Source organism: Pinus tabuliformis, chromosome 6, assembly GCF_031772625.1.
Source record: "Pinus tabuliformis cultivar Carrire ecotype Pingquan chromosome 6, CPIR1, whole genome shotgun sequence".
Classification (NCBI taxonomy): Eukaryota; Viridiplantae; Streptophyta; class Pinopsida; order Pinales; family Pinaceae; genus Pinus; species Pinus tabuliformis.
The window spans coordinates 628,512,859-628,534,743 of NC_142292.1; the positions used below are offsets into that span (position 1 = coordinate 628,512,859).

At 36.1% G+C, this 21,885-nt stretch overlaps 1 protein-coding gene across 1 annotated transcript in view; it reads left to right on the top strand.

Moving 5' to 3' along the window:
• The first annotated feature begins 16,494 nt into the window (after positions 1–16,494).
• Positions 16,495–21,885, top strand: part of LOC149260193 (thioredoxin-like fold domain-containing protein MRL7L, chloroplastic) — a 139,244-nt gene continuing 133,853 nt past the window's right edge. Inside the window, exons 1-2 of the mRNA XM_089419855.1 lie at positions 16,495–16,905; positions 17,177–17,568. Of these exons, the coding sequence (XP_089275981.1) occupies positions 16,717–16,905; positions 17,177–17,568 (581 nt within the window). The 5' untranslated portion in view covers positions 16,495–16,716. The remainder of the gene's footprint in view (positions 16,906–17,176; positions 17,569–21,885) is intronic.

Here is a 21,885-nt window from a genome sequence, read left to right on the forward strand (position 1 = left end):
TGTTAAAGAACAATTCAAGGTATGTCTTAAATTACAAGTTTTCTTACAAAGTTCTCTTCATAGAAAATGTATGCTCATTCTCTTTTGAAATTTGCTTTACATTATTGACATCGTTATGTATAGGGTTTTAAATCTTAAATATTCTTGTTAGGGTGATTAATCATTAGATTGAATTTACCCTCGTTATACTATTTGATCATTCTTGTGAAACACTAACCTTTAGGGTTCACTATAAAACCTTAGCCTCTTGATGTTAACGGTATGTCAATGTTGATTATAAAACCCTAGTCTTCTTAATGTTTTATTGATAAAGTCTATAACAAATGATGAAATCATATTCTTTTGAAGTTTAGGGTTTTGATAATGTTATGTTAAAAACCCTAATCCTTTAGGGTTTGCTGTTAATATGTAAACGAAACCCTAGATATTTAGGGTTTGGTGGATTAGAGTTTATGAACAAAACCCTTGTAATAACTAAAGTAAGATCCTAGGAATGAAACCCTAGGTGTATATTCATTTGTTTGATCGAAACCCTAGCCTAGTCAAAATTATTCAATGTACTAATTTTGGGTTTACCTAAAATATATTAATGTGAAATATATATGTATATGTGAGTATGCTAACTTAATGTTTTAGTTTGTAAAATCTAGGGTTTATAACAAAACCCTAGTAGAGATTGATATTCTAGGGCATGATGATATTGATATGATTTAGCTTTGAACTAAGGTTTGCAACAAACCCTAGTAGAGTCTGACATGTAATTCTAAAAGCATATTGTTGAAACCTTAGATGTATAATTGTTATTTGATTGAATTTTTGATAGCTAAGGCTTTGTGTCTTGAAGATGGAGTCTAGGGTTTATAACAAAACTCTAGCAAGAAGTTAAAGTCTAATATGTAAAAATATGTGACCCTTGTTGATTATAAACCTAACTATGTTTAGGTATTTGATGTCTAAAGCATGAATGATTTGATGCTTCCATTGTAATGACATGATTTTGATATAGTTAACTTCATGCTTCGATTTGTATTTGGTTGTACTTGCTATTAAAGTTTTGTAGGTACATCATCTTTAAGATCTTGAAGATGTTCATAATGATGATCTTGATAAAGGAAGCTATAAGAACGATGATGATCAAGATTACCTTGATGCCGTGAGAAAAAATTGAAGCCCTGAAAAGATGAAGTTTCTCAGATGTTACAAAGTTGTTGAGAGGGAACTTGGATAGAAGAAAAATGTATATCTCTCGAGTTGAGAGGGAGGGTATATTATGATAGTCATAATGAATACCTTGAAGAAAGAATGAAACCAAAGATTGAATGAAATTAGTACACATGGAATTGCAAAAGATTTAAAGAGTACGAAAACTATTTGGTGTTGATGAAGAAGTGAAAGAAGAAGAAAACTTCTAATAAGTTGTATTTGATAACTTGATGGTGATATAAGTAGCACCAAGATGATTGAGGACCCCGAAGGTTTCTGTTTATTAGAATATATATTTGAAATTTTATTACTGATTAGGGTAGAGATTGTGCATGATATCTCCATAAATAAATTAAACATTTGGAGCATGCTTGGATTGATGAATATATATTTGGTAAGGAGAGGTGAAGCATCTTGCGGAAACAAGATGCTTGGGAGGACATCTTGTCAACATATGTGTTGATGTCTAGATTCTGAAGGAGGGAAGGTGGTGTTGGTTATGGAGATTTGACCTTGGATACACATCTCGATCCCTGGGTTGGAAATAGAGCTTAAAAGCCCGATGATACCTAGAGTGGATAAAGTTTGAGTTCACTTTAGTCCCATTCGATTAGAGTACCTTGGTCAGATATCTAATCTGTAGCACTGCATGTGCTAGAACTCTTCATAGTTCATATCATTTTGAGATCTTTCATGTACCCTTATACGAGTGGATAAAGCTTGAGTTCACTTTAGTCCCATGATTAGAGGACCTTGGTCATGTAGCTAATCTATAGCACTGCATGTGCTAGAACTCTTCATAGTTCATATCATTTTGAGATCTTCCATGTACCTTTATATGTATATAGTTATGAATACCTCCCTAGTTAAGAGGGAGTGTTGAAGAATGTAACTAGTGTTGGTCTTCATAATTGTATTTGAGTCATGATGTAATGTATTTGTTAAAAGAAAGAAAAATGAATTTTATTATTAAATAAATTGACTTATTTAAGCAGGGATTTCATGCTTGGGTAAATGGTTTATAGGTCAAAGCCTCCATTGTAGGCTTCTAGGGTTTATGTCAAGTGTCCTTTTCCATGTCATAATGTAATATACCCTTCTTAGGAATTTTCAATCAAGAAACAAATTTATTTTGATGTAAATTAGGTCTTTTAGGCCTCCTCCACCAAGTCAACCTCAAATTGGACAAGTTGGCCTAATTGAGGAGCATAATCTCCTATATAAAGGAAGCAACTCGACCTCATTTGGAACACTCACTCAACAAGTTCGATCTACAATTTTTGGGACAAGAAAAAGTGCGAAATTCAAGGAACAAGGAGGAAAGGGCTAGCGAAAAAGGAGGACTTTGTCAAGCACAAGAAGTCGAAATTTTCTCTCTTTCTCTCACACGTGTGAAGTTGTTGAGCTGCTTGAAGGGCCAAAACTGTAGTCTTGAAGCTGGGGGTCAAAATTTTGGGTTGAAGTTGCATTTGAGAAGCTAACACTTGGTGACTTTGGGAGAGATCATCTATTGAAAGGAAGGGATGACTTAGTGGAGGAGGAAGGTCCTTTGGTCTAGGGTCTTGGTCTATCTCAACTTGAATTTGTTAGTGGAAGATTTTGACTGGATTTTCCCCTATAGAGGGGCTTAGCCTTGGCTGAGTGCCTACATCTGGCGTCATTTACCTTCAAGTCTTGTTTTGATGATTGCTTGATGAAACAAATATAAAATAAGAACATAAGAAATTTAATAAGAACACAAAGATATCAAATGTAATTATCAACATAAGAAACTATTTTTGCCTTTCTAATTTTCTAGCTCAACCAAGTAAGCCAAGAGACTCATAATGAAATAATCAATATAATGCTTATCTTTTGAGAGTGTGTCAACTCCCTCTTGATCTTAACCTTCTTATATTGAGTCAATATCATTACATCATAAAGGGGTTCATACCATCATCAAAGAGTTCACATCATTATTTAGGAGTTGTCATCATCAAAAAAGAGTTCATGGAGTCCAAGTCATCAAGGAGTCCATATCATCAAGGAGTCTATATCATTAAGGATTCCATGTCATCAAGGAGTCCACATCATCAATGAGGCAACATCATCAACGAATCAACAAGGAGTTCACATCATTATCAAGGAGTCTCCATCATCAAGGAGTCTACATTATCATTGAGTATATATCTAGTCGAATTCATCATCAATGAGTTCATGTCATAACAAATTCCATGTCATCAATAAGTCATGTTATCATCATCATCAAGGAGTCTAGTCCAATTCATCATCAATGAGTCCATGCCATCAATGAGTTCACATTATTATCATTAACATCGTCAACGAGTTTAAATTATTATCATTAACATCATCAATGAGTCCATGTCATCAATGAGTCCACGTCATCAAAAAGTCCATGTCATTAGTGAATCCATGTCATCAACAACTCCATGTTATTAATGAGTCCACATTATCATCAAGAAGTCTAGTCCAATTCATCATCAAGGAGTCCATGTCATCAATGATTCCTCGTTATCATCATCAACAAGCCCACATTATCATCATCACCATCAAAGAGTAAGCATTAAGGAGTTCAAATCATCAATGAGTCCAATCACATCATCCACGTCATCAATGAGTCATATGTCATTGTCAGCAAGGAGTGCTTATCATCATCAACAAGGAGTACACATCATCAACATCATAGAATATGCATCATTCATCATTAAGGAGTCACATCATCAACATCATAGAATATGCATCATTCATCATTAAGGAGTCCACATCACCATCCTCAAGGAATCCATATCATCATCCACAACATCAAGTAGTCCATATCATCATCAAAGAGTTCTCATCATCATCATTAATCCATATCGTCAATATTATCATCAATGAGTCTTTATCATCAACAAGCCTACATCCTTTTCAACTCCCTCTTGATCTTAGTCCTCTTGAGTCTAGTCATTCTTTCACATCATCAAAGAGCCCATATCCTTAGTAACAATTTAAAAATAAAAATAAAGCACAAAAATACTTATCTTTTCATATCATGACAACTCCCTCTAAATTTCTTTGCATGTTTTGTCACCATATTGCTACAAGATTCTGCTTCATTTTTCAATAAATATGTTTCACCAACTAGAAGCTTCAACATCATGAATATCAAGGTCCTTACAATTTCCTCCTTCCATCATTCTCATCATTCTGTTACTTCCTTCATAGCGTAAATGCAATTTTTATTGACAAGTACAACCAAGCAAAATATACAAAAACAAGAGCATGATGCCAATTCTGACAATCTAGGGTTTTTATGATTTCTCAAAAGTGTGTTTCTAGGATTTTGGGTACAAACCCTAGATATCCCATGACCTATCCTTATAAGTATTTGAGTTTCTAGCCCTATGGATTTGAATTTCAAGCCCTAGGTTACATTTTTACTTCAACCCTTGCTAGGGTTTTACCACATTCCCTAGATTATCCTTTCAAAATTTAGATCTTGCAAACCCTAGATGATATTTTCCAATAGTTAGGTTTTCTATGAAGGAACAAATCAATTAATGTTTTTCTAGGGTTTTATAATCCAAGTCCCATCCAGGGTTTATAATCCCTAGACACCAAACCAATGTGAAGTCTACAAACCCTAGATTCAAAACATGCAATAAAACCCTAGTGCATTACATGTCATGACTTTCTCTTGTAATTATACAGACCTTTTATTCATCTTAAGCCAAAAATGCATTAAAAAACTATACATACCTTATAGAAAAAGACCACGTACCTTTGTCTTTCATGATTACTTGGAAGCTGCTACAAAGCCTTCTTCAATATAACAAACTTTATAAGGATAAGTCTCTCAAAACCTTGATCTCACAATCCAAAGCATTGTAAAAGTATTTGTCACTTCCAATGTTGTCATGATACCATAATCCTTCTTTACTTCGTTATCTATTAGAAAGAGGTCTAGTACCTCTATCAATTCTTTGGAACTTCTAAAGTTTATACAATACCTTTGGATTTCTTGGTTAGAAATTTTTAGCAGTCACTGAATGCTTTTATATTAGGCCTAAAATGCCTCTAATTACTGTGGTCTAGATCCCTCTACAAGGTGTTATTCTTTGTTGGCTATAAAGGCTATTGCTAGTCCAAAAAAATTGAAATTATAGGGCTCTTTCTTCGTTGTACATATGCACATGACCCTCGCACTAGAATGGGTCTCTCTCTATGCACCTCAAACATCTTGAAAGATGAAGTGTCTACCTGAAGTGTGCTTATATGACCCTTCTAGACACCTCCAAAACCTTGGATCCCAAGCCCAAGATTTCAACCATATTTGAGAGGTCTAATATTATTGTGATTTGCACAAAAGTAGCCCATAAAATATCTCTTCTAATTCGGCTCTTGATCTAGTTGTCTCGGCCTTTAAGACTAATGCAAACAATTCCTTTTTCTTTACTCTGATCACTTCAGAAATGTCTAAACCTTGGAGCAGTCAGTGATCTTCAAGTTGTTTGAAATCTTGACCTTAGCCCTGAAACAATGCCGAAATTCTAGTATTTCAATGACTAGAGTAGTTTTTCACAATTGATAACTACTTCTATTGGTATAAATTGTTCATTCTTTATACTTTAGTCAACAAGTAGCTATACATGGAAAACTTCAACCATTAATTCTTCAATAAGAGCAATAAATAGAGATCACAGTAGACAATAAACAATATACAATAAGCAAGAGACAAGGGACACTAAGATTAGGCTCACAACCAGGGAAAAACCCAGAAGGGGAAAACCCAAAAATTCTTTCCTTATGAGAGAGAGATTTTTTCCATCAATAGTACATCAAAATATTCTAATAGTTAATAATGAAATACCCAGTCGAAGTCTCCTTGTAGAAGGAAAGAAATCCCACTTTTGTCCAATGAGAAAGGTTTGCACAAGAAGGCCAAAATATATGCATGTATCACTATGATAGGAGGCCGAGGTTCTCACTGAGGTCACCACAAAATTCTACAAATGAATTGTCAAGAATTTGACCCTAAAACCCTCGAAAAACTTCAGAAGTATGTCACATAAAAGGAGCGAGCTTCTTTGTAATTTTCAACCTCAAAGAATCAATAGAACATAATTGAAATACACCCAAATTACTTTAGTCAACGATCCTTTGAAGGAGACACAAATCACAATCAAAATATCCCTTATTATCCTCTTCGCACATGTGGATATGCTCTACAATAGAAGACCGAACTTGTTTGTGAATGCGGACTGAATTGTTATGGTCGATGGTGGACAAAATGAATGCCAACACACTTGTATAAATAGTTGTCATTTGAGGGCTAGTTAGCCCTAATGGGGCCAACATAATGATCTTCAAGGAGATGACTTGTGGGCTTTTTTGAGCCAACTAATAGGTGACCAAAATTGCTTTCTTCTTTGTGTATGCAATGAAAAATGTTGACCATATATATATATATATATATATATATATATATATATATTATATTTCAACACTTTTTTTTTTAAAATACCTCTTAGTAACAAGAATTTTATCAATGAAATCATGAGTTTCCCTTGTATCAATCAAAGCAACATCTCGTTGCCCCTATCATCCTATGAATCTTCCTTTGAAGTGTCAAACTCATCATTATTCTCCGAATCAAATTATTGATTTGATTTTTCTAATGCAGATTATTTAATAGAAAAGTACTCTAACTACTTAGCTTTTGGATTCAAATTGCATTATGTGAGGGGTCCCATGACTCTCTACAACGGAAACACAACTTCTTCCTTCTAAGGTTGTTTAGCTGCTCAGTATCTAACATGTTAGAATCATTTTGTCGCTATTGTGATTATATATGAAAATTGATTTTTTTGTCTTTATTCCTCTTATGTAGGAACCCTTTGGAATAAAACTTACTTCTAGAAGTAGAATCTTCCATGTAACTTGATTTTTTATGGCTTTTAGAAAGGTAGGTGGATTGAGGGCCTTAATCCAACCTCTCAAAGGTTCTATCAAACCATCCATGAATAGCACCATGAGTATTCTTTTTGAAATATTAATGAATAACATTGCAAACCTCTGAAAATATGCAATATAAATGTCAATTGAACCCTAATTCTTAAGTTGTGCCAACTCTTTGAAATGCAAATCTGGGTCTTTTTTATCAAGTCTCTCTATGAAATTTACGTATGACGTGATCCTGTCATGTCCCATCATGATCATCCCATGATGCCACCATTTGTGTGTTATGCATAAAGGTGTATAACTACATATTTGATGGCCTCTTCCTCTGGCATTGGGTTGAGTTGGAAATAGGTATCAACCTTTTGAACCTAAGCTCGTGTTGAAGTCTTCCTTGAACCATCACAATATGGGAGAGTCAATTTTCCCACTTTCTTCTTTAAAACATAATTTTGTTATCTGTTTCCTATGTGGAGTATATGTTTCATCTTGACATCAATATAATCTCCAAGTGATATAGTAGCTTGAAACTTCGGGGCACTATTTACCTAATCATGCATAAGTTGATTATGCAAATCAATGACTTGTGGCTCATTTTCAACTGATGTTGGTGCTCTAGGTGAGAAGGTAGGCATAAGAGGCCTCAAACTAATGGTTCTAGTTGGTTAATTTTGTCTGTCCCCATGATTGGAATTATATCCCTAACCATTATTATCTCCATTATTTGCATTATAACCACCAATATTAACTCCTAGTTGTTTAGCCATCAACTATGTCAAAAGGTCAAACCACTGATTCTATGCTTAGGCTCTTTGCTCTACAAATTGTGCCCTCTAACCAAGGCATCCCACAAATTCATAAAACGTTCTTTAAGGTTTTGATTTCCACGGTATTTGTTACACACATTACTTATATATTTGTCCCTCAATTTCCCTCTGCTTTTTTGCAGCCAAATTTGTAGTTGACTTGTTTCTACAAGTATTGTAATGGTGTGTATAAGGTTGTTGGTCAAATATTGAAATATCATTGTACTATCATATTAAACCCCTTAAGGATGACAAGATACACTGATATGATACCATTATAACATATACCCTTTTTTCTTGGTTTTATGTTTGAATGTGTTTATAGAAGAGAGATATATGAAGAAGATTTTCTTGACAATGATAGTATTGACAACAATGACATAACTTAGAAAATAATAATATCTAGGAAAACTCACAAATGATATAACTTAGATCTATTTTTAGAGTTGGGATTAAAATGTATGACAAAATGAATAATAACGAGAAAACCACAATGCTTGGAAAACACAATTAAAGAATATCGATTAAATTTGGAAATGCATGTATGCTTTTTGTATTGAAATCTGTAAAATCTTTATAGCAACGTTACTGTAGCAACAATATTGCAGTACTGACACTATACATGTTATTGTAACGAGCTCTAAAATCCTTTTTGTTGCCACAAATATGCTCAAATTTGCTCTAGAATATAGAGATCAAACCAACAACAAAGCCTAGTAATGTAGTGAGCTCTAAAATCCTTTTTATTGCCACAAATATCCTCAAATCTTGTCTAGACTATAGATATCCAATGAAACCCATATGTGATTTCTGCGTGAAATCACCAAGATATAATAACATGTTAATGTTGTCTACAAGGGTTTCCGTACTCACAAACCAAGAAGAAGTAATCTCCTCTATAAAAAAATGGCAATATTAAAAGCAAAACCAACATATGAAATGAACTTCAAAAATTTGTTTTTACAACTCTCCAAAAAAGTTCAACCCTCTTCATCATGCCATGTGGGACTAAATAAAATCACTTTCAGTCTCCTAATTAATTATAGACCTCATTCTTTTTTTCTTTTCTTTTTTAAATAATTTTTTTCATGTTATAAGTGACCCTTATAGTTCCTTTATTAAAAATATTAAAATAATGATAAAGTTAAATATTTGATTTAACTTTATTAATTAATAACTTATCATTATTTTATTTAAAAGCACTAGACTATATATGAGATAGTCAGTAAAACTGAACCCACCAATAATACTAAAATAATAACCCTACCAACTAACCTAATTGGAGCTTAAATTTGACTTACTAAAAATAATAAGTATTGGAAAACTATCCCAAAATCATTCCAGAAAAAAAGACATCTTTCTCATAATCTTGATTATATCTCATTTTACTATCTAACACTAGCAAACTATTGAATTGATTACCTCCATGGTTCCCTAACCCTAACCCAGTAGCCTAGTTAGGCAGGGGACATTGCACACAAAAATACATATATTTATCAAAATATAGCCCAATGGGTTAGCTTGTTTGGTTCAAATGGATTGTTTCAAGGTAGATTTCACCATGAGGTCTTTGGTTCTAGTTTGATTAAGCCCTATTGGGTCACTTGTTGTTATTGTGGCCAATGGTTGAGCTACCTTCCACACACACACACATGCTTCGAGGTAAATGCCACTAACTATAACATGTATGCCTGATTCTAAGGGAGTAAGGTGGATTTCATCTTATGACCTCCTTGGCTATATGACTTCAACATGATGAGCGAAACCACTTGAACTAACTGTTGGTGTTTCATTGCAGCACATATATATCAAATTCCTAACAATGGCTCTCCTTCATTGCATTGAGTTTGCCAGATGTGCTTACGGATTATATTAAATATTGTTGATGTACCATTCAAGTGGAGTATTGCATGGTGTTAACAAGCTACCAACAAACCATACTCTTTGCTTAAGTGTGTGAGAATATGTCAAGCTTCTTTCTAAGTTTACATCAATAAAGTGAAAAGTTTCCATATATCCATATAAAAACATAATATATAATTTGAAATGAATATATAATAGTAGCTTACACATATTTATCCAAAATCTCATTCGTTGAATCAAAGGTGCAATTATAAATGTTTAAAAGTCTCAATCACACCCTTGATTACCTCTGCACAACTAGATCACAACCTTGATTATTTGGAGAAGCATATATCAAACCTTTAATCATACTTCCATTAGTCACATAACCCAATTCTATGAGCCGCTCTTGAATGCATTTAGCAAAAATGTAAAATAACAAAATTTCAACCTTTATTTATATATATATATTTTACCATCTCGCCCCACTAGTGGGATGTTGTCATGAGGATTGTGCAAAACTTGGTTGAGCTTAGACATGCCTTGGGATAGTTCATTTCGCTCACAAGCATCTCCCACCCTCAACCCATACCTATGAGGTTTGAACCTGAGATCTTATGGGATTAAACCCCATAGAAACAAATTAGTTATTTAAATTGCACCTCATGGGTAACAAGACTTCAAAGTTATCTACATCACAAATGCTAAAGGTGCGAGAATTGGCAGAAATCCCAAATGATTTTATAGAAGAGTTAGTGAAGATCCCAAATGATGCTAGACATGAACTCAAATCACTACAAATAATTGTGCTCACTCCTTTGGTTTAGACAACATTTTTCCATCTTATGAAGCAATGGTTGTTCAAGTCCATATGACATGTAATAAATGGTGGACTTTAACATGGTGTCTTTTTGCCCATTTTTTTATATTAAAAAATTTGTAATTTATTAATTTTCTAAAATACAAAATCTATATCCAAATATATAATTTATGTTAGACTAAACCAAGCGCAACTGAAATAATAGAAACATACACAGCACAAACAAAAAACTCATAAAACCATAGCACAAAGATTTAACGTGGTTCACCCAACCAATCTGGGCTACGTCCACCAGAACAGAGGCATCGACAATCTTATTATTCAAAGGAGATTACAACAAATCTAATAATTCACACATGGTCTCAGCTCTCCTCTATTTCCTCTACTTTCTCTACACACTCTTACACTCCTCTACGAGATTACATTTCTATATAGCTGGAGCATAAAACTGAATCATAAATTCCCTCACAACAAATATAGGATGCATTAACTCCTCCTCAAAAAATACTAGAGCTAATATAGCAACTAATCCTATTGTTGTCACATACATGAGATTTCTGCCCAATTTAATAAAACCGAAAATCTCAACAATCTCCACCTTGACAACAATTAGCCTGATGCCTTGTTCAATTATTATTGTTATCTTTTCTGCAAGCCAAGAGAAGCCAAACACCAACATAGCTTCTCTAACAAAACTGGTTTCGTGAACATGTCTGCACATTTTTCCTTCGTATGCACCTTTTCAAGAGAAACACCCCTTTCAGTGATAACCTGTCTTACAAAATGGTACTTGATTGGTATATGCTTTGATTTACTATGATAGGCTGGATTCTTAGCCAAATGAATTGCACTTTGACTGTCACAAAATAACTTGATGTTGTCCTGCAACCTACCAAACTCACCAATCAAACCTTTCAACCAAACCGCTTCTTTGCAAGCATGCGAAGTAGCTATGTATTTTGCTTCAGTAGTGGATAAAGCAACAATACTCTATAACTTTGACATCCAGCTAATAGCTCCACCTGCAAGAGTAAATACATACCTGATGTTGACCTTCTCTTATCCAAATCACCTGCAAAATCGGAATCAACATATCCACAAACAAATTCACTACTTTTATTATAAGTGATACAATAATCACTTGTGCCTCTCAAATACTGAAGCACCCATTTCACTGCTGACGAGTGTTCTTTACCTGGATTTTCCATATACCTGCTAACAACCCCAACTGCATGTGAAATATTTGGTCAAGTACAAACCATCGCATACATCAAACATCCTACTACATTGGCATATGGAATTCGAGACATATAATCCTTTTCTTCATCTGTATTAGGACATAAACTGGAAGAAAGCTTAAAATGGGAAGCTAAAGGGACTGACACAGGCTTCACATTGTTCATACCAAACCTCAAGAGTATTTTCTCAATATACTTCTGTTGTGATAGCCACAGCTTACCATTGCTCCTGTCTCTGAAAATCTCCATGCCCAAAATCTGTCTTGCTGCTCCTAGATCTTTCATATCAAATGTCCTTGCCATCTGAGTCTTCAACCTGTTGATTTCTTCTATGCTTTTGCTTGCTAAAAGCATATCGTCAACATACAACACTAAGATAATGAATATGCCATTACTTAATTGCTTAAAGTAAACACAATGATCATATTCACTTCTTATATATTTTTGACTCAACATGAAAGAATCAAATTTCTTGTACCACTGTCGAGGCGACTGCTTCAGACCATACAATGATTTTTTGAGCCTGCAGACAAATTTCTTATTGCGATGCTGAATAAACCCTTCTGGTTGTTCCATATAAATTTCCTCATCTAAGTCTCCATGTAAAAACGTAGTCTTAACATCTAGTTGTTGCAATTCTAAATCAAACAAAGCGACTAATGCTAACACAATTCGAATTGAAACTATTTTAACAACTGCTGAAAAAATCTCATGAAAGTCAATGCCTGCTTTCTGAGAAAAACCTTTTGCGACCAGCCTTGCTTTGTACCTGTCCTCAGTATCATTCACACCCCGTTTCAACTTGAAAACCCATTTACATCCCACAATTTTCTTGCCTTTCGGAAGTTCAACCAGATCCCATGTGCCATTCTTGTGTAATGCCATCATCTCTTCCTTCATAGCTTCTTTCCACTTGTCACTTTTCAAACCTTCTACAACTTCCTGATAACACAAAGGTTCATCATCATTAGCAGTTAAAGCGACTGAAGTAACATAATCATCATACCTTCTAGGAGGACGTTTAATTCTCGTGGACCTCCTTAAAGATGTTTCTGGTGCTTCCTCATTTGGCTGACTACCATCTGTAGGAACTTCTTCATGATCAATATCGAAGACCTGTTCATGATCTACATCTGAACCCTGTTCATGATCTGATTCTGAAACCTGTTCATGACTAGTATCTGAACTATGGTCATCATGACTATCATTAGAAGTGCTTTCAAACTGAATGTGCTGAAAATCAGATACATCATCTTGTTTCAATCTATTATCTACATCTAACTGTACAAGAGAGGATTCATTAAACTTTACATCTCTGTTGATGATGATCTTGCGGCTAGTAGGATCCCACAATCTATATCCCTTTGTTCCATAACCATATCCAACAAAGATATACCTTTTTGACTTTGGATCTAATTTAGTTCGCTGATGTTTAGGCACTAGAGCATATGCATCACAACCAAACACTCTAATTTTAGAATAATCACAAGGGTGACCTTTCCATACCTCTTGAGGAATCTTGCAACCTATCGCCGTGGATGGTGATCGATTTATCACATAACAAGCTGTAGCCACCACTTCTGTCCACAATTCCTTCTACAAATTGGCGTTACTCAACATACTCCTTGCTCTCTCTAAAAGAGTCCTATTCATGCGTTCCGCAACTCCATTTTGCTGAGGAGTATAAATAGTGGTCTTATGTCTCTCGATCCCTGCATCCTTGCAATAGTTTTCAAACTCCTTGGAAATAAACTCACCACCATTGTCAGTTCTTAAACATTTTATAGTTCTACCAGTGATGTTTTCTACCAATGCTCTAAACTGCTTGAAAACTGTAAAAACATCATACTTCCTTTTTAACATGTAGACCCACACTTTCCTAGAAAAATCATCAATAAACGATACAAAATATGACGAGCCACCATATGAAGTTGTAGGGGCTGGACCCCAAACATCTGAATGGATATAATCAAGTATTCCTTTACTAGTATGTTTTCCTGTTTTAAACTTTTGCTTACTTTGTTTTCCAAACAGACAATGTTTACAGAATCTAACTTTCCAAACTTTAGATTAATAAGTAACTTGCGATCAACGAAAATTTTTAACCCTCTTTCGCTCATATGGCCCAACCTTTGATGCCATAAGCGAATGGAACTACTGTCATGTTCAGACACCATACACATGATCTAACCCTGTTCTTCCTTCTAACTAAAATAGATTTCCTACCTTCTTTGCTTTCATTACTAGTAAAATACCTTTGTAAATTTTCATTACTCCACCTCGAATTACAGTTTTATATCCATTTGTGTCAAGTGCTCCTAGTGAAATTAGATTTTTCCTTAAATCTGGTACATGTCTTACATCAGTTAACATTTTGGTTGTCCCATCAAACATTTGCAGCTGTATACTCCATATTCCCACAATATTACATGTGACATCATTACCCATGTACACGACTCCATCATTAACTGATCTATACGTCTTAAACCATTCTTTATGAATACACATGTGGTTTGATGCACCAGAATCTAACAGCCAATGTTGATCATGATTTAACAAATTAACTGATAACACTTCTTCACTCATACCTGAACCAGATGCTGAACCTGTATCTGTCGTGTTTGCCTCTTGCTTCGCTGTCAAAGAGTCTTCTTTGGATGCTTGCTGTCTCTTCCAACAGTCCTTCTTCAAATGTCTCGATTTTCCACAAAACTAGCACTTTACCTTACTCTTCTTCCCTTTCGATTTTGATCAGGAGTCGCTGTGCTTACCAGAGCGTCTTTCTCACGAACGACCTCTAGCCATCATCGCTTCTGATGTAGAGGTGTCGGCATTTGACCTCTTCCTTGTCTCTTCGGACAACAAAGCTCCAACAATATCATCAAACTCAATGGTTTCTGATGTACTTAGGCTTATAGAAGTAACAAAATGATCCCATGACTCTGGCAACGAGCACAATAAAGTTATAGCTTTATCTTCTGATTCAAATTTTACTTCTATGCTTTCTAATTGCACCAGAAGAGTATTAAAGACATTCAAATGATCAGTAATAGATGTACCTTCCTTCATGCGCAGACTGTATAATTGTCGCTTCAGAAGAATCCTGTTGGTCAAGGATTTTGTCATGTACAGCTTCTCCAGCTTTGTCCACAAACCAGCAGCAGTTTTCTCTAACACGATGTTAAACAAAACATCATCCACCAAACACAGTCGAATACCGCTCAGAGCTCTTCCATCCATTTCATTCCATTCATCATTTGTCATGGGGTAAGGCTGTTTGGATCTTCCCAACAGCGCCTTCGCCACGCCTTGTTGCACAAGCAGATCATGCATCTTCACTTTCCAGATCTCGAAGTTATTTATGCCATTAAACTTCTCAATCTCAAAACGAGCACTTTGAGTTTTTGCCATGTTGTATCAAACAAACAATCTCCAATTCTAAATTAAAAAACACCTTTGTCGTATGGTGTAATAACAATTTTAAAAGAAAAAACCAAAAATTGCAAGTTTACCAGAGGAAAAATCTACCGGGTGCTCCTGGACAGCGAAAAAACTGCGCCTAAAACACATCCACTGCTTGGCGCTCCGCTGACAGCCGATCAACCGCGCCAGAGCAAAATCCGTATAAGTGCCGCAAAATTGGCGCGCTTAATCCCTTCGATTCCGCGCCAATCTGAACGTTGGATCTCTGGCGCGAGTATCAGACTCGGATCCGCGCCAATTGGCGCGTCTGTTCAAAAATAAAACGCGCCAACCCGCTCATTGCTAAAATTGGCACGACTGTCTCTGCTAAAACCGCGCCAATCGCTGAAACTCCACCTTCAGCCGATCTCTCACGCGCACCAGCTCCACAACCAGCGACTTGTAGATTATGGGCCCTCCACGCTCCGCTGCGCCGCTCTGATACCACTTGTTAGACTAAACAAAGCGCAGCTGAAATAATAGAAACATACACAACACAAACAAAAAACTCATAAAACCATAACACAGAGATTTAACGTGGTTCACCCAACCAATCTGGGCTACGTCCACCAGAACAGAGGCATCGACAATCTTATTATTCAAAGGAGATTACAACAAATCTAATAATTTACACATGGTCTCAGCTCTCCTCTATTTCCTCTACTTTCTCTACACACTCTTACACTCCTCTACGGGATTACATTTCTATATAGCTGGAGCATAAAACTGAATCATAAATTCCCTCACAACAAATATAGGATGCCTTAACTCCTCAAAAAATACTGGAGCTAATATAACAACTAATCCTATTGTTGTCACATACATGAGATTTCTGCCCAATTTAATAAAACCGAAAATCTCAACAATTTAAATAATAAAACAGGATGATATTACCAAATATGGATATATAATTTATTACCAAATATCATATAATCTAATTTTAATAAAAGAGTGAAAAATTACCTTCTTAGAGTACATGGTAAGAAACCTATCCATTATTTGAACGTTCAACTACATGGTAAGAAACCTCTTCATCATTTGAACGTTTTTACATTGCGCGTTTACGATGAGAGATAATTAAAGTTTAAGATACTGATTTAATTAATTTTTAAATAAAAAATTTAAGATATTGAATAATTTTTTTTTAAATATTATAATGTATAGTTCAATTTTTATGATATCAAACTGAACTTTAAAAGCCAAATTTGAAAGGCAGGACAATTATCTCAGTGAAATATCGTGGAGACTGTTTGAACGTGTCACCTCTGCTCCATGCCAAAAACAGCAAAGACCAGCAATGACATATGATGATTCCTGCTTTACCCTAATCGTTCCCGAAGATAAGATTTATGATATACGTATATAGAATTCATTCACGTTTCACTGTGTGCCTCAGGCCGATCTAAATATGGACCTACGGTGCTTTTCTGTCGCAACTAATCAAATGCCCATCTCTATTTTCAAATTTCAAAATCTTGCTGTGGCAAAACATATTTATATTCACTGCTACCCTTGTACTCCCAGTTCTTCAAGGAATCAATGGATAACTAGTGCTTGCTTTAGTCCTTCCCAAAGGCTCCAAACCCTACAATATAAGGTACATTTTATACTGCTGACTTACATTTCTATACTTACTCTGCAATTTTTTCTAAAGCTTATCGTAGTTATTCATAGAACCGTAGTTGAATCCAGCCCTTCTTCACGTGGAGAAAAACCGTTCTCTGTGAACTCCATATGCCCGAGTCTATTAAAAATGAAGAAATGCATTACAATTGTACAATCATCTTAAAACCTCTTATAAAAAATTCAATGGAGAAGTCTTCTCTTAGGGGCTTCAGTTCTGAGAGCATCTAGGGCTTTTTTTTCAGAGCAATGGCAGGCGAAATGGGAACAGAGCCAGAGCCTCTGACATTCACAGCGAAAACAGGAGGGATTCAGTTTCCACGAAAGAGGATGTTACGGACAACAATGACAGCGAAGTTTTTGATTATCCCCTTTATGTGGATGAAGAAGATCCTGACTGGCCCGAAGAGGAAGAGGATGGCTGGGGGCTTCAGCTCTCCCAGTTTTTTGATAAAATGAAGGTTAAGAACGAGAAAGATGATGATGACGTAGACTATCTAACCGAGGATGAACTGGATTGGGACGATGATACTGAAACGCATCTTCCAGTCAAGGATATCACTGCTAAGGATTGGGAAGATGCCGTGTTTCGTGATCTCAGTCCTTTGGTTGTTCTTTTCTTTGATCGATATCATCGGTAAGGTTTCAATGCTCTTCCAATGTATGTTTGTAGTGAAATTAAAAAACGAAGCAAGCATCCTGTCAAAATTGAACTTATCATTCAAGACCAACTACTTCTTGTAGGTATGGGTTCTTAACCAAATTGCCCAACTGTGGCATTTGGCAAGGAATCCACGTCATTGGCAGAAATTCAACCCATGGAGTTCCAGTGCTTCACTTACATCCTTCTTACGGAGTCAATTCCATGGGTGACTCCTGGGAATTGAATAACGAATTCCATGGCCAAAATATATTGGAGAGCAACTCCATGTTGGCCTCCTTGCAATACAGAGCTGGGCTTAATCATTTAGAAATCAACCTCCCTGATTGTGTTCTAACTTTATAGTTTAAAATTGACTGGCAAAGACAATTAACTTGACATGCTGCTTCATTCTTGTGGATGGACTAAGATAAGTGAGCGAGTCTATTGATTCGGTATAGGAGTCTGATTTCAGTTGCAGTCAAATACAAATTCCCAGTGAAAAATTCAATGTAGTTGGCAGTTGCACTGAGAATGATTGTTCCATTGTTATTTTATAAATTCAATTCAGAACCCTCATATAATTAGTCCAGAGAATTCATCTTAAATGGAACTTACTGTTATCTGACCTGTTTGAACTTTCATGTAACGGGGAGGCTTTGATATGCTGTCAAGTGCTTCCTTTAACTCAAGAAACACATTACAACTAGCCTGAAGAGTTTGGGTTCTAGAAGCGGCTTGCTTGGACAGGTGAAATGACCCTTAAAGGATTAACCAGTGCGTTGTCCGCTGAGATATATCCTTTGCAGGAAACAATGCCAGGGCATTTACTTGAGGGATGAAACCTCCCCGCCCTAGGCTTGGTAGGAAGAATCATCCAACCAAAGGGGGTGACCCTTAAATTTAAGCAGAGCCTGCTGCCTATTATCACCACAACAGGTGACGACAGCAGCTCTTTGCTATATCAAATTTGGAATTGAGGCTCATCAATATATAAAATGGTTGGTAGTTGAGTAGTGAGAGGACATCGGAAAGAAACTTAGGAGGATTAAATTCAAATGGATTGGTGGGCAAACCATTGGCCTCTGGAGACAAGTTACTTATGATCATGGGCCAAGGTAGGACCTGGAATAGTAAAGAATGCAATGGCCTTTTCAAAGTATCCTACTTTTTAATTTAGAGACAGTAAGTAGAGAGCATAAATACACAAAATCCCCTACATGTTGGGCACCTTTCTCCCAGACTAAATGACATGTAGTATCGAGTATGAAGGTGTAAAAGATATTGAAGAAGATACATTCATTAGAAAGTCATGAGAAGGTGGAAGTACAGGTTGCAGAAATGAAAACGTACTAGGCATTGCAAGAGTATAGTCCAACAGTTTAATATCATACAAATAGAAAACAACATATGAAACCAGACAGTACAGCATATCCCTTTATATTGATAGCATGGTGAATTAATTACAACCCTGTACACAGAAACTCCAATACTGTCCAACCTGTATTGTCTAATAACACATCTTCGATAGTGACCATTCCCATTTGAATTTGGTATCAATTCCTTTCAATAGCTGCCCTCCCACTTCAACTCCAGCCAAAACCTTTGAACTTGACTGTTCCAATTTTTCTTCAACCAAGCCCCCTTTTCTGAAACAAGTGCAGCAATAGATGGTTCCTCCAAGCATTTATAAAGATGCCTCTAGTGAGCTGATGGCTCACCCAACTATGTTTTTTGAGATGAGGAGAATTGATATCATTTCAAGTGCCCTCGCTTTCCTCCCTTAATTACTTCCGCAACAGACTGATTTCTTCAGGTATGATAGGCACGTGCCTCTCAACAACTGGTCTCAAAGGTGGAAGCAGTTGGAGATTGGAGCATTAAAATATTATTTCTTCTCTAAGAAGAATGGCTGCCATGCTTGAATTGGTTGGTCAGGGCTTCTTTGGCTTTAGCGGTCAAAGAGTTGGAGTGTTCTTGAAGGAGCAGTCTAACTTTTCTATGTCTTGGCTTTATTCGCTGCAATCTGGCAATATAATTTATGGTGAAATTGTGGTTTTTGTTGTTGTTTAAAATGCAATTTTGAATCCACAAGTGGATTTAGCGCCTTGAAAAACCCTTGAAGCACTCAAATCATGCAGATTTCCCAACTCAAACTTGTGATTCCAACAAATTTATGCTAGATTTTGGGTAAAATTGACTGGAAAATATTCCCATAAAATAGCCAAAATGTAGAAGAGTTAGACTACAGCATTCTTGAACCCTGATTTTTTCCTGTTTTTCCTTTAAAAATTCCAAGCTCAATCCTTTCATGACTTTATAATACTATTTAATATCATAAAGTAACGTAATACAATTCACTTCTAGGAGTTGCTTCTGTTTTAGTAATAAAGAAATCTTGGTTATTAAAACCAAGAGATTAAGCAAACTGGTCATGCACTTTTGATTAAATGAGGGAGGACCCACCAAGCGCATCACATCTTAAAACATTCATAAACTGTATGATAAAACCCTGTATGATTCATTGACATGCATGGTTTCATGGGTGGTTATGGCATTTGGGATGATCTCACAATGTCAGAGGGAAAGGCCATGTGTCATTCATCACTCACAAACCAGCAGCCCACAAGTCCTCTTATTTTTGGTGCTGCAGAAATTGGGGGTTTGTGTCTCCTCCACATGGACCCATCATGGCCCACCATTCTTTCAGTCTCATGTTTTTAACCTTATGCAAGACTGCATTGCTCTTTATGATTTACGTGCATTTCAAAAGGTCCATATGCTCTTCTTTTGGTAATTTAACTTTGGTTTGATGTGGGAGGGACCACCAAGACCTGGCTATTCTAAAACTAGTCTGCGTGTCTCCTTAGTCCACATTGATATATGCCATTCAATATGTTTTATGCCTTGGAACCTTGCTTAATTATCCTGGAACCAAGAAAAACCATTCTGCACGGAAGGAAGAACGAAAAACACTTATGAGCCTTGTTCTGGGAGCTATGGTTTTCCTCCGACTCTGCAAATTTTACCATGGCTTGACATCACTGAGGCCTTTAATTACCCTGAAAGAAATCTAGAACAGTTGACTAGAAACAAAGAATTTCCCTGTTCAGTTGTACTTCATGTCTGCGTGTGAAATTGAAGACATATCATTCCCATGGCCATACTAAGCATTTGCTTCTGACGGGTACAAGTTCCATCGGTTGAACCATAGATATCAGTCTTTGAGCCAAATAGCTTCGAGATTTTCTTCCTACCAATCTACTCTCTGCTTCGGGCCATGAAATTTTGACTGCAACTTGCTCCTATGAAGGCCATGGGTTAAAACAACTGTGCCATTGGTAACCTGGTGGCCATGGGTTAAAACAACTGTGCCATTGGTAACCTGGTTCATGAGTTACTAGCACCTGAAGACTGCAAAATAAACCTAAAATATGAATTAAACCAACATGAGCAGCCAACTAAGGATATCTGGACGAAATCATGCCATAACCTGGGCTTTCGAACCCCAAATTTGAATCCATCATAAGTAATACAGTGCAAACTCAGAAGGATTTTCATTGAGTGTCTGCATGCTACACTTTTGCTCTGTCTAGATATCATTTTTTAAATGGAACCATGAGTCAAGTCCTCAGTCATTTTTATGTGAAGCATTTCAGCACTATTTGAGCTCTTTGTTGCTCCGCAACCTCCATAAACGTATGCAAACACCTCTGAAGCTCCTGGAATTCCAATACATCTGTAGGTTCCATTTTGCCATAATCAGGCCCCACCATCAGTTTAAGAAATTGGCATTGAAGATCAAATTATGGAGGGGGCCACTTTTTCCTGCAACATTTGGCCCCAAATCAGGGACATCATCTCCCTATGAGGTGAATGAGAACCATAGATATTTGAAGAAGCAGACTAGTGCCTTTTCCTCTGGCCATGGAGTCATATACAGTCATCCATCACAAAAATTCGTCTTTCTTCCTTCTCACCTTGAAAGTTGCAACAACTCATGCCCTGATTGAAACGACACTAAATTTCAAAACATATAAGAAAAATGCAAGCTAGAAGGTGCCCCATGAATACAAAGGGAAAACCTACCTACCTACCCTAGCTGAGATAAATGTTGATCGACTAGGCAACATGAGATCGCTAATGGAGCTGAGCCAACAACTTGTTTAATGTATGGGACTTGTTGTCCTCTGAGATAATTCTAGGTTAATTAATCATGCTAGAGCATCTAAAATGTTTTGTTGTTTTAAAGTTTTTTGGATGACCAATGTTATGAACAGTTAAAGACAGGTGCTTAAACCTTAACAATTCTGA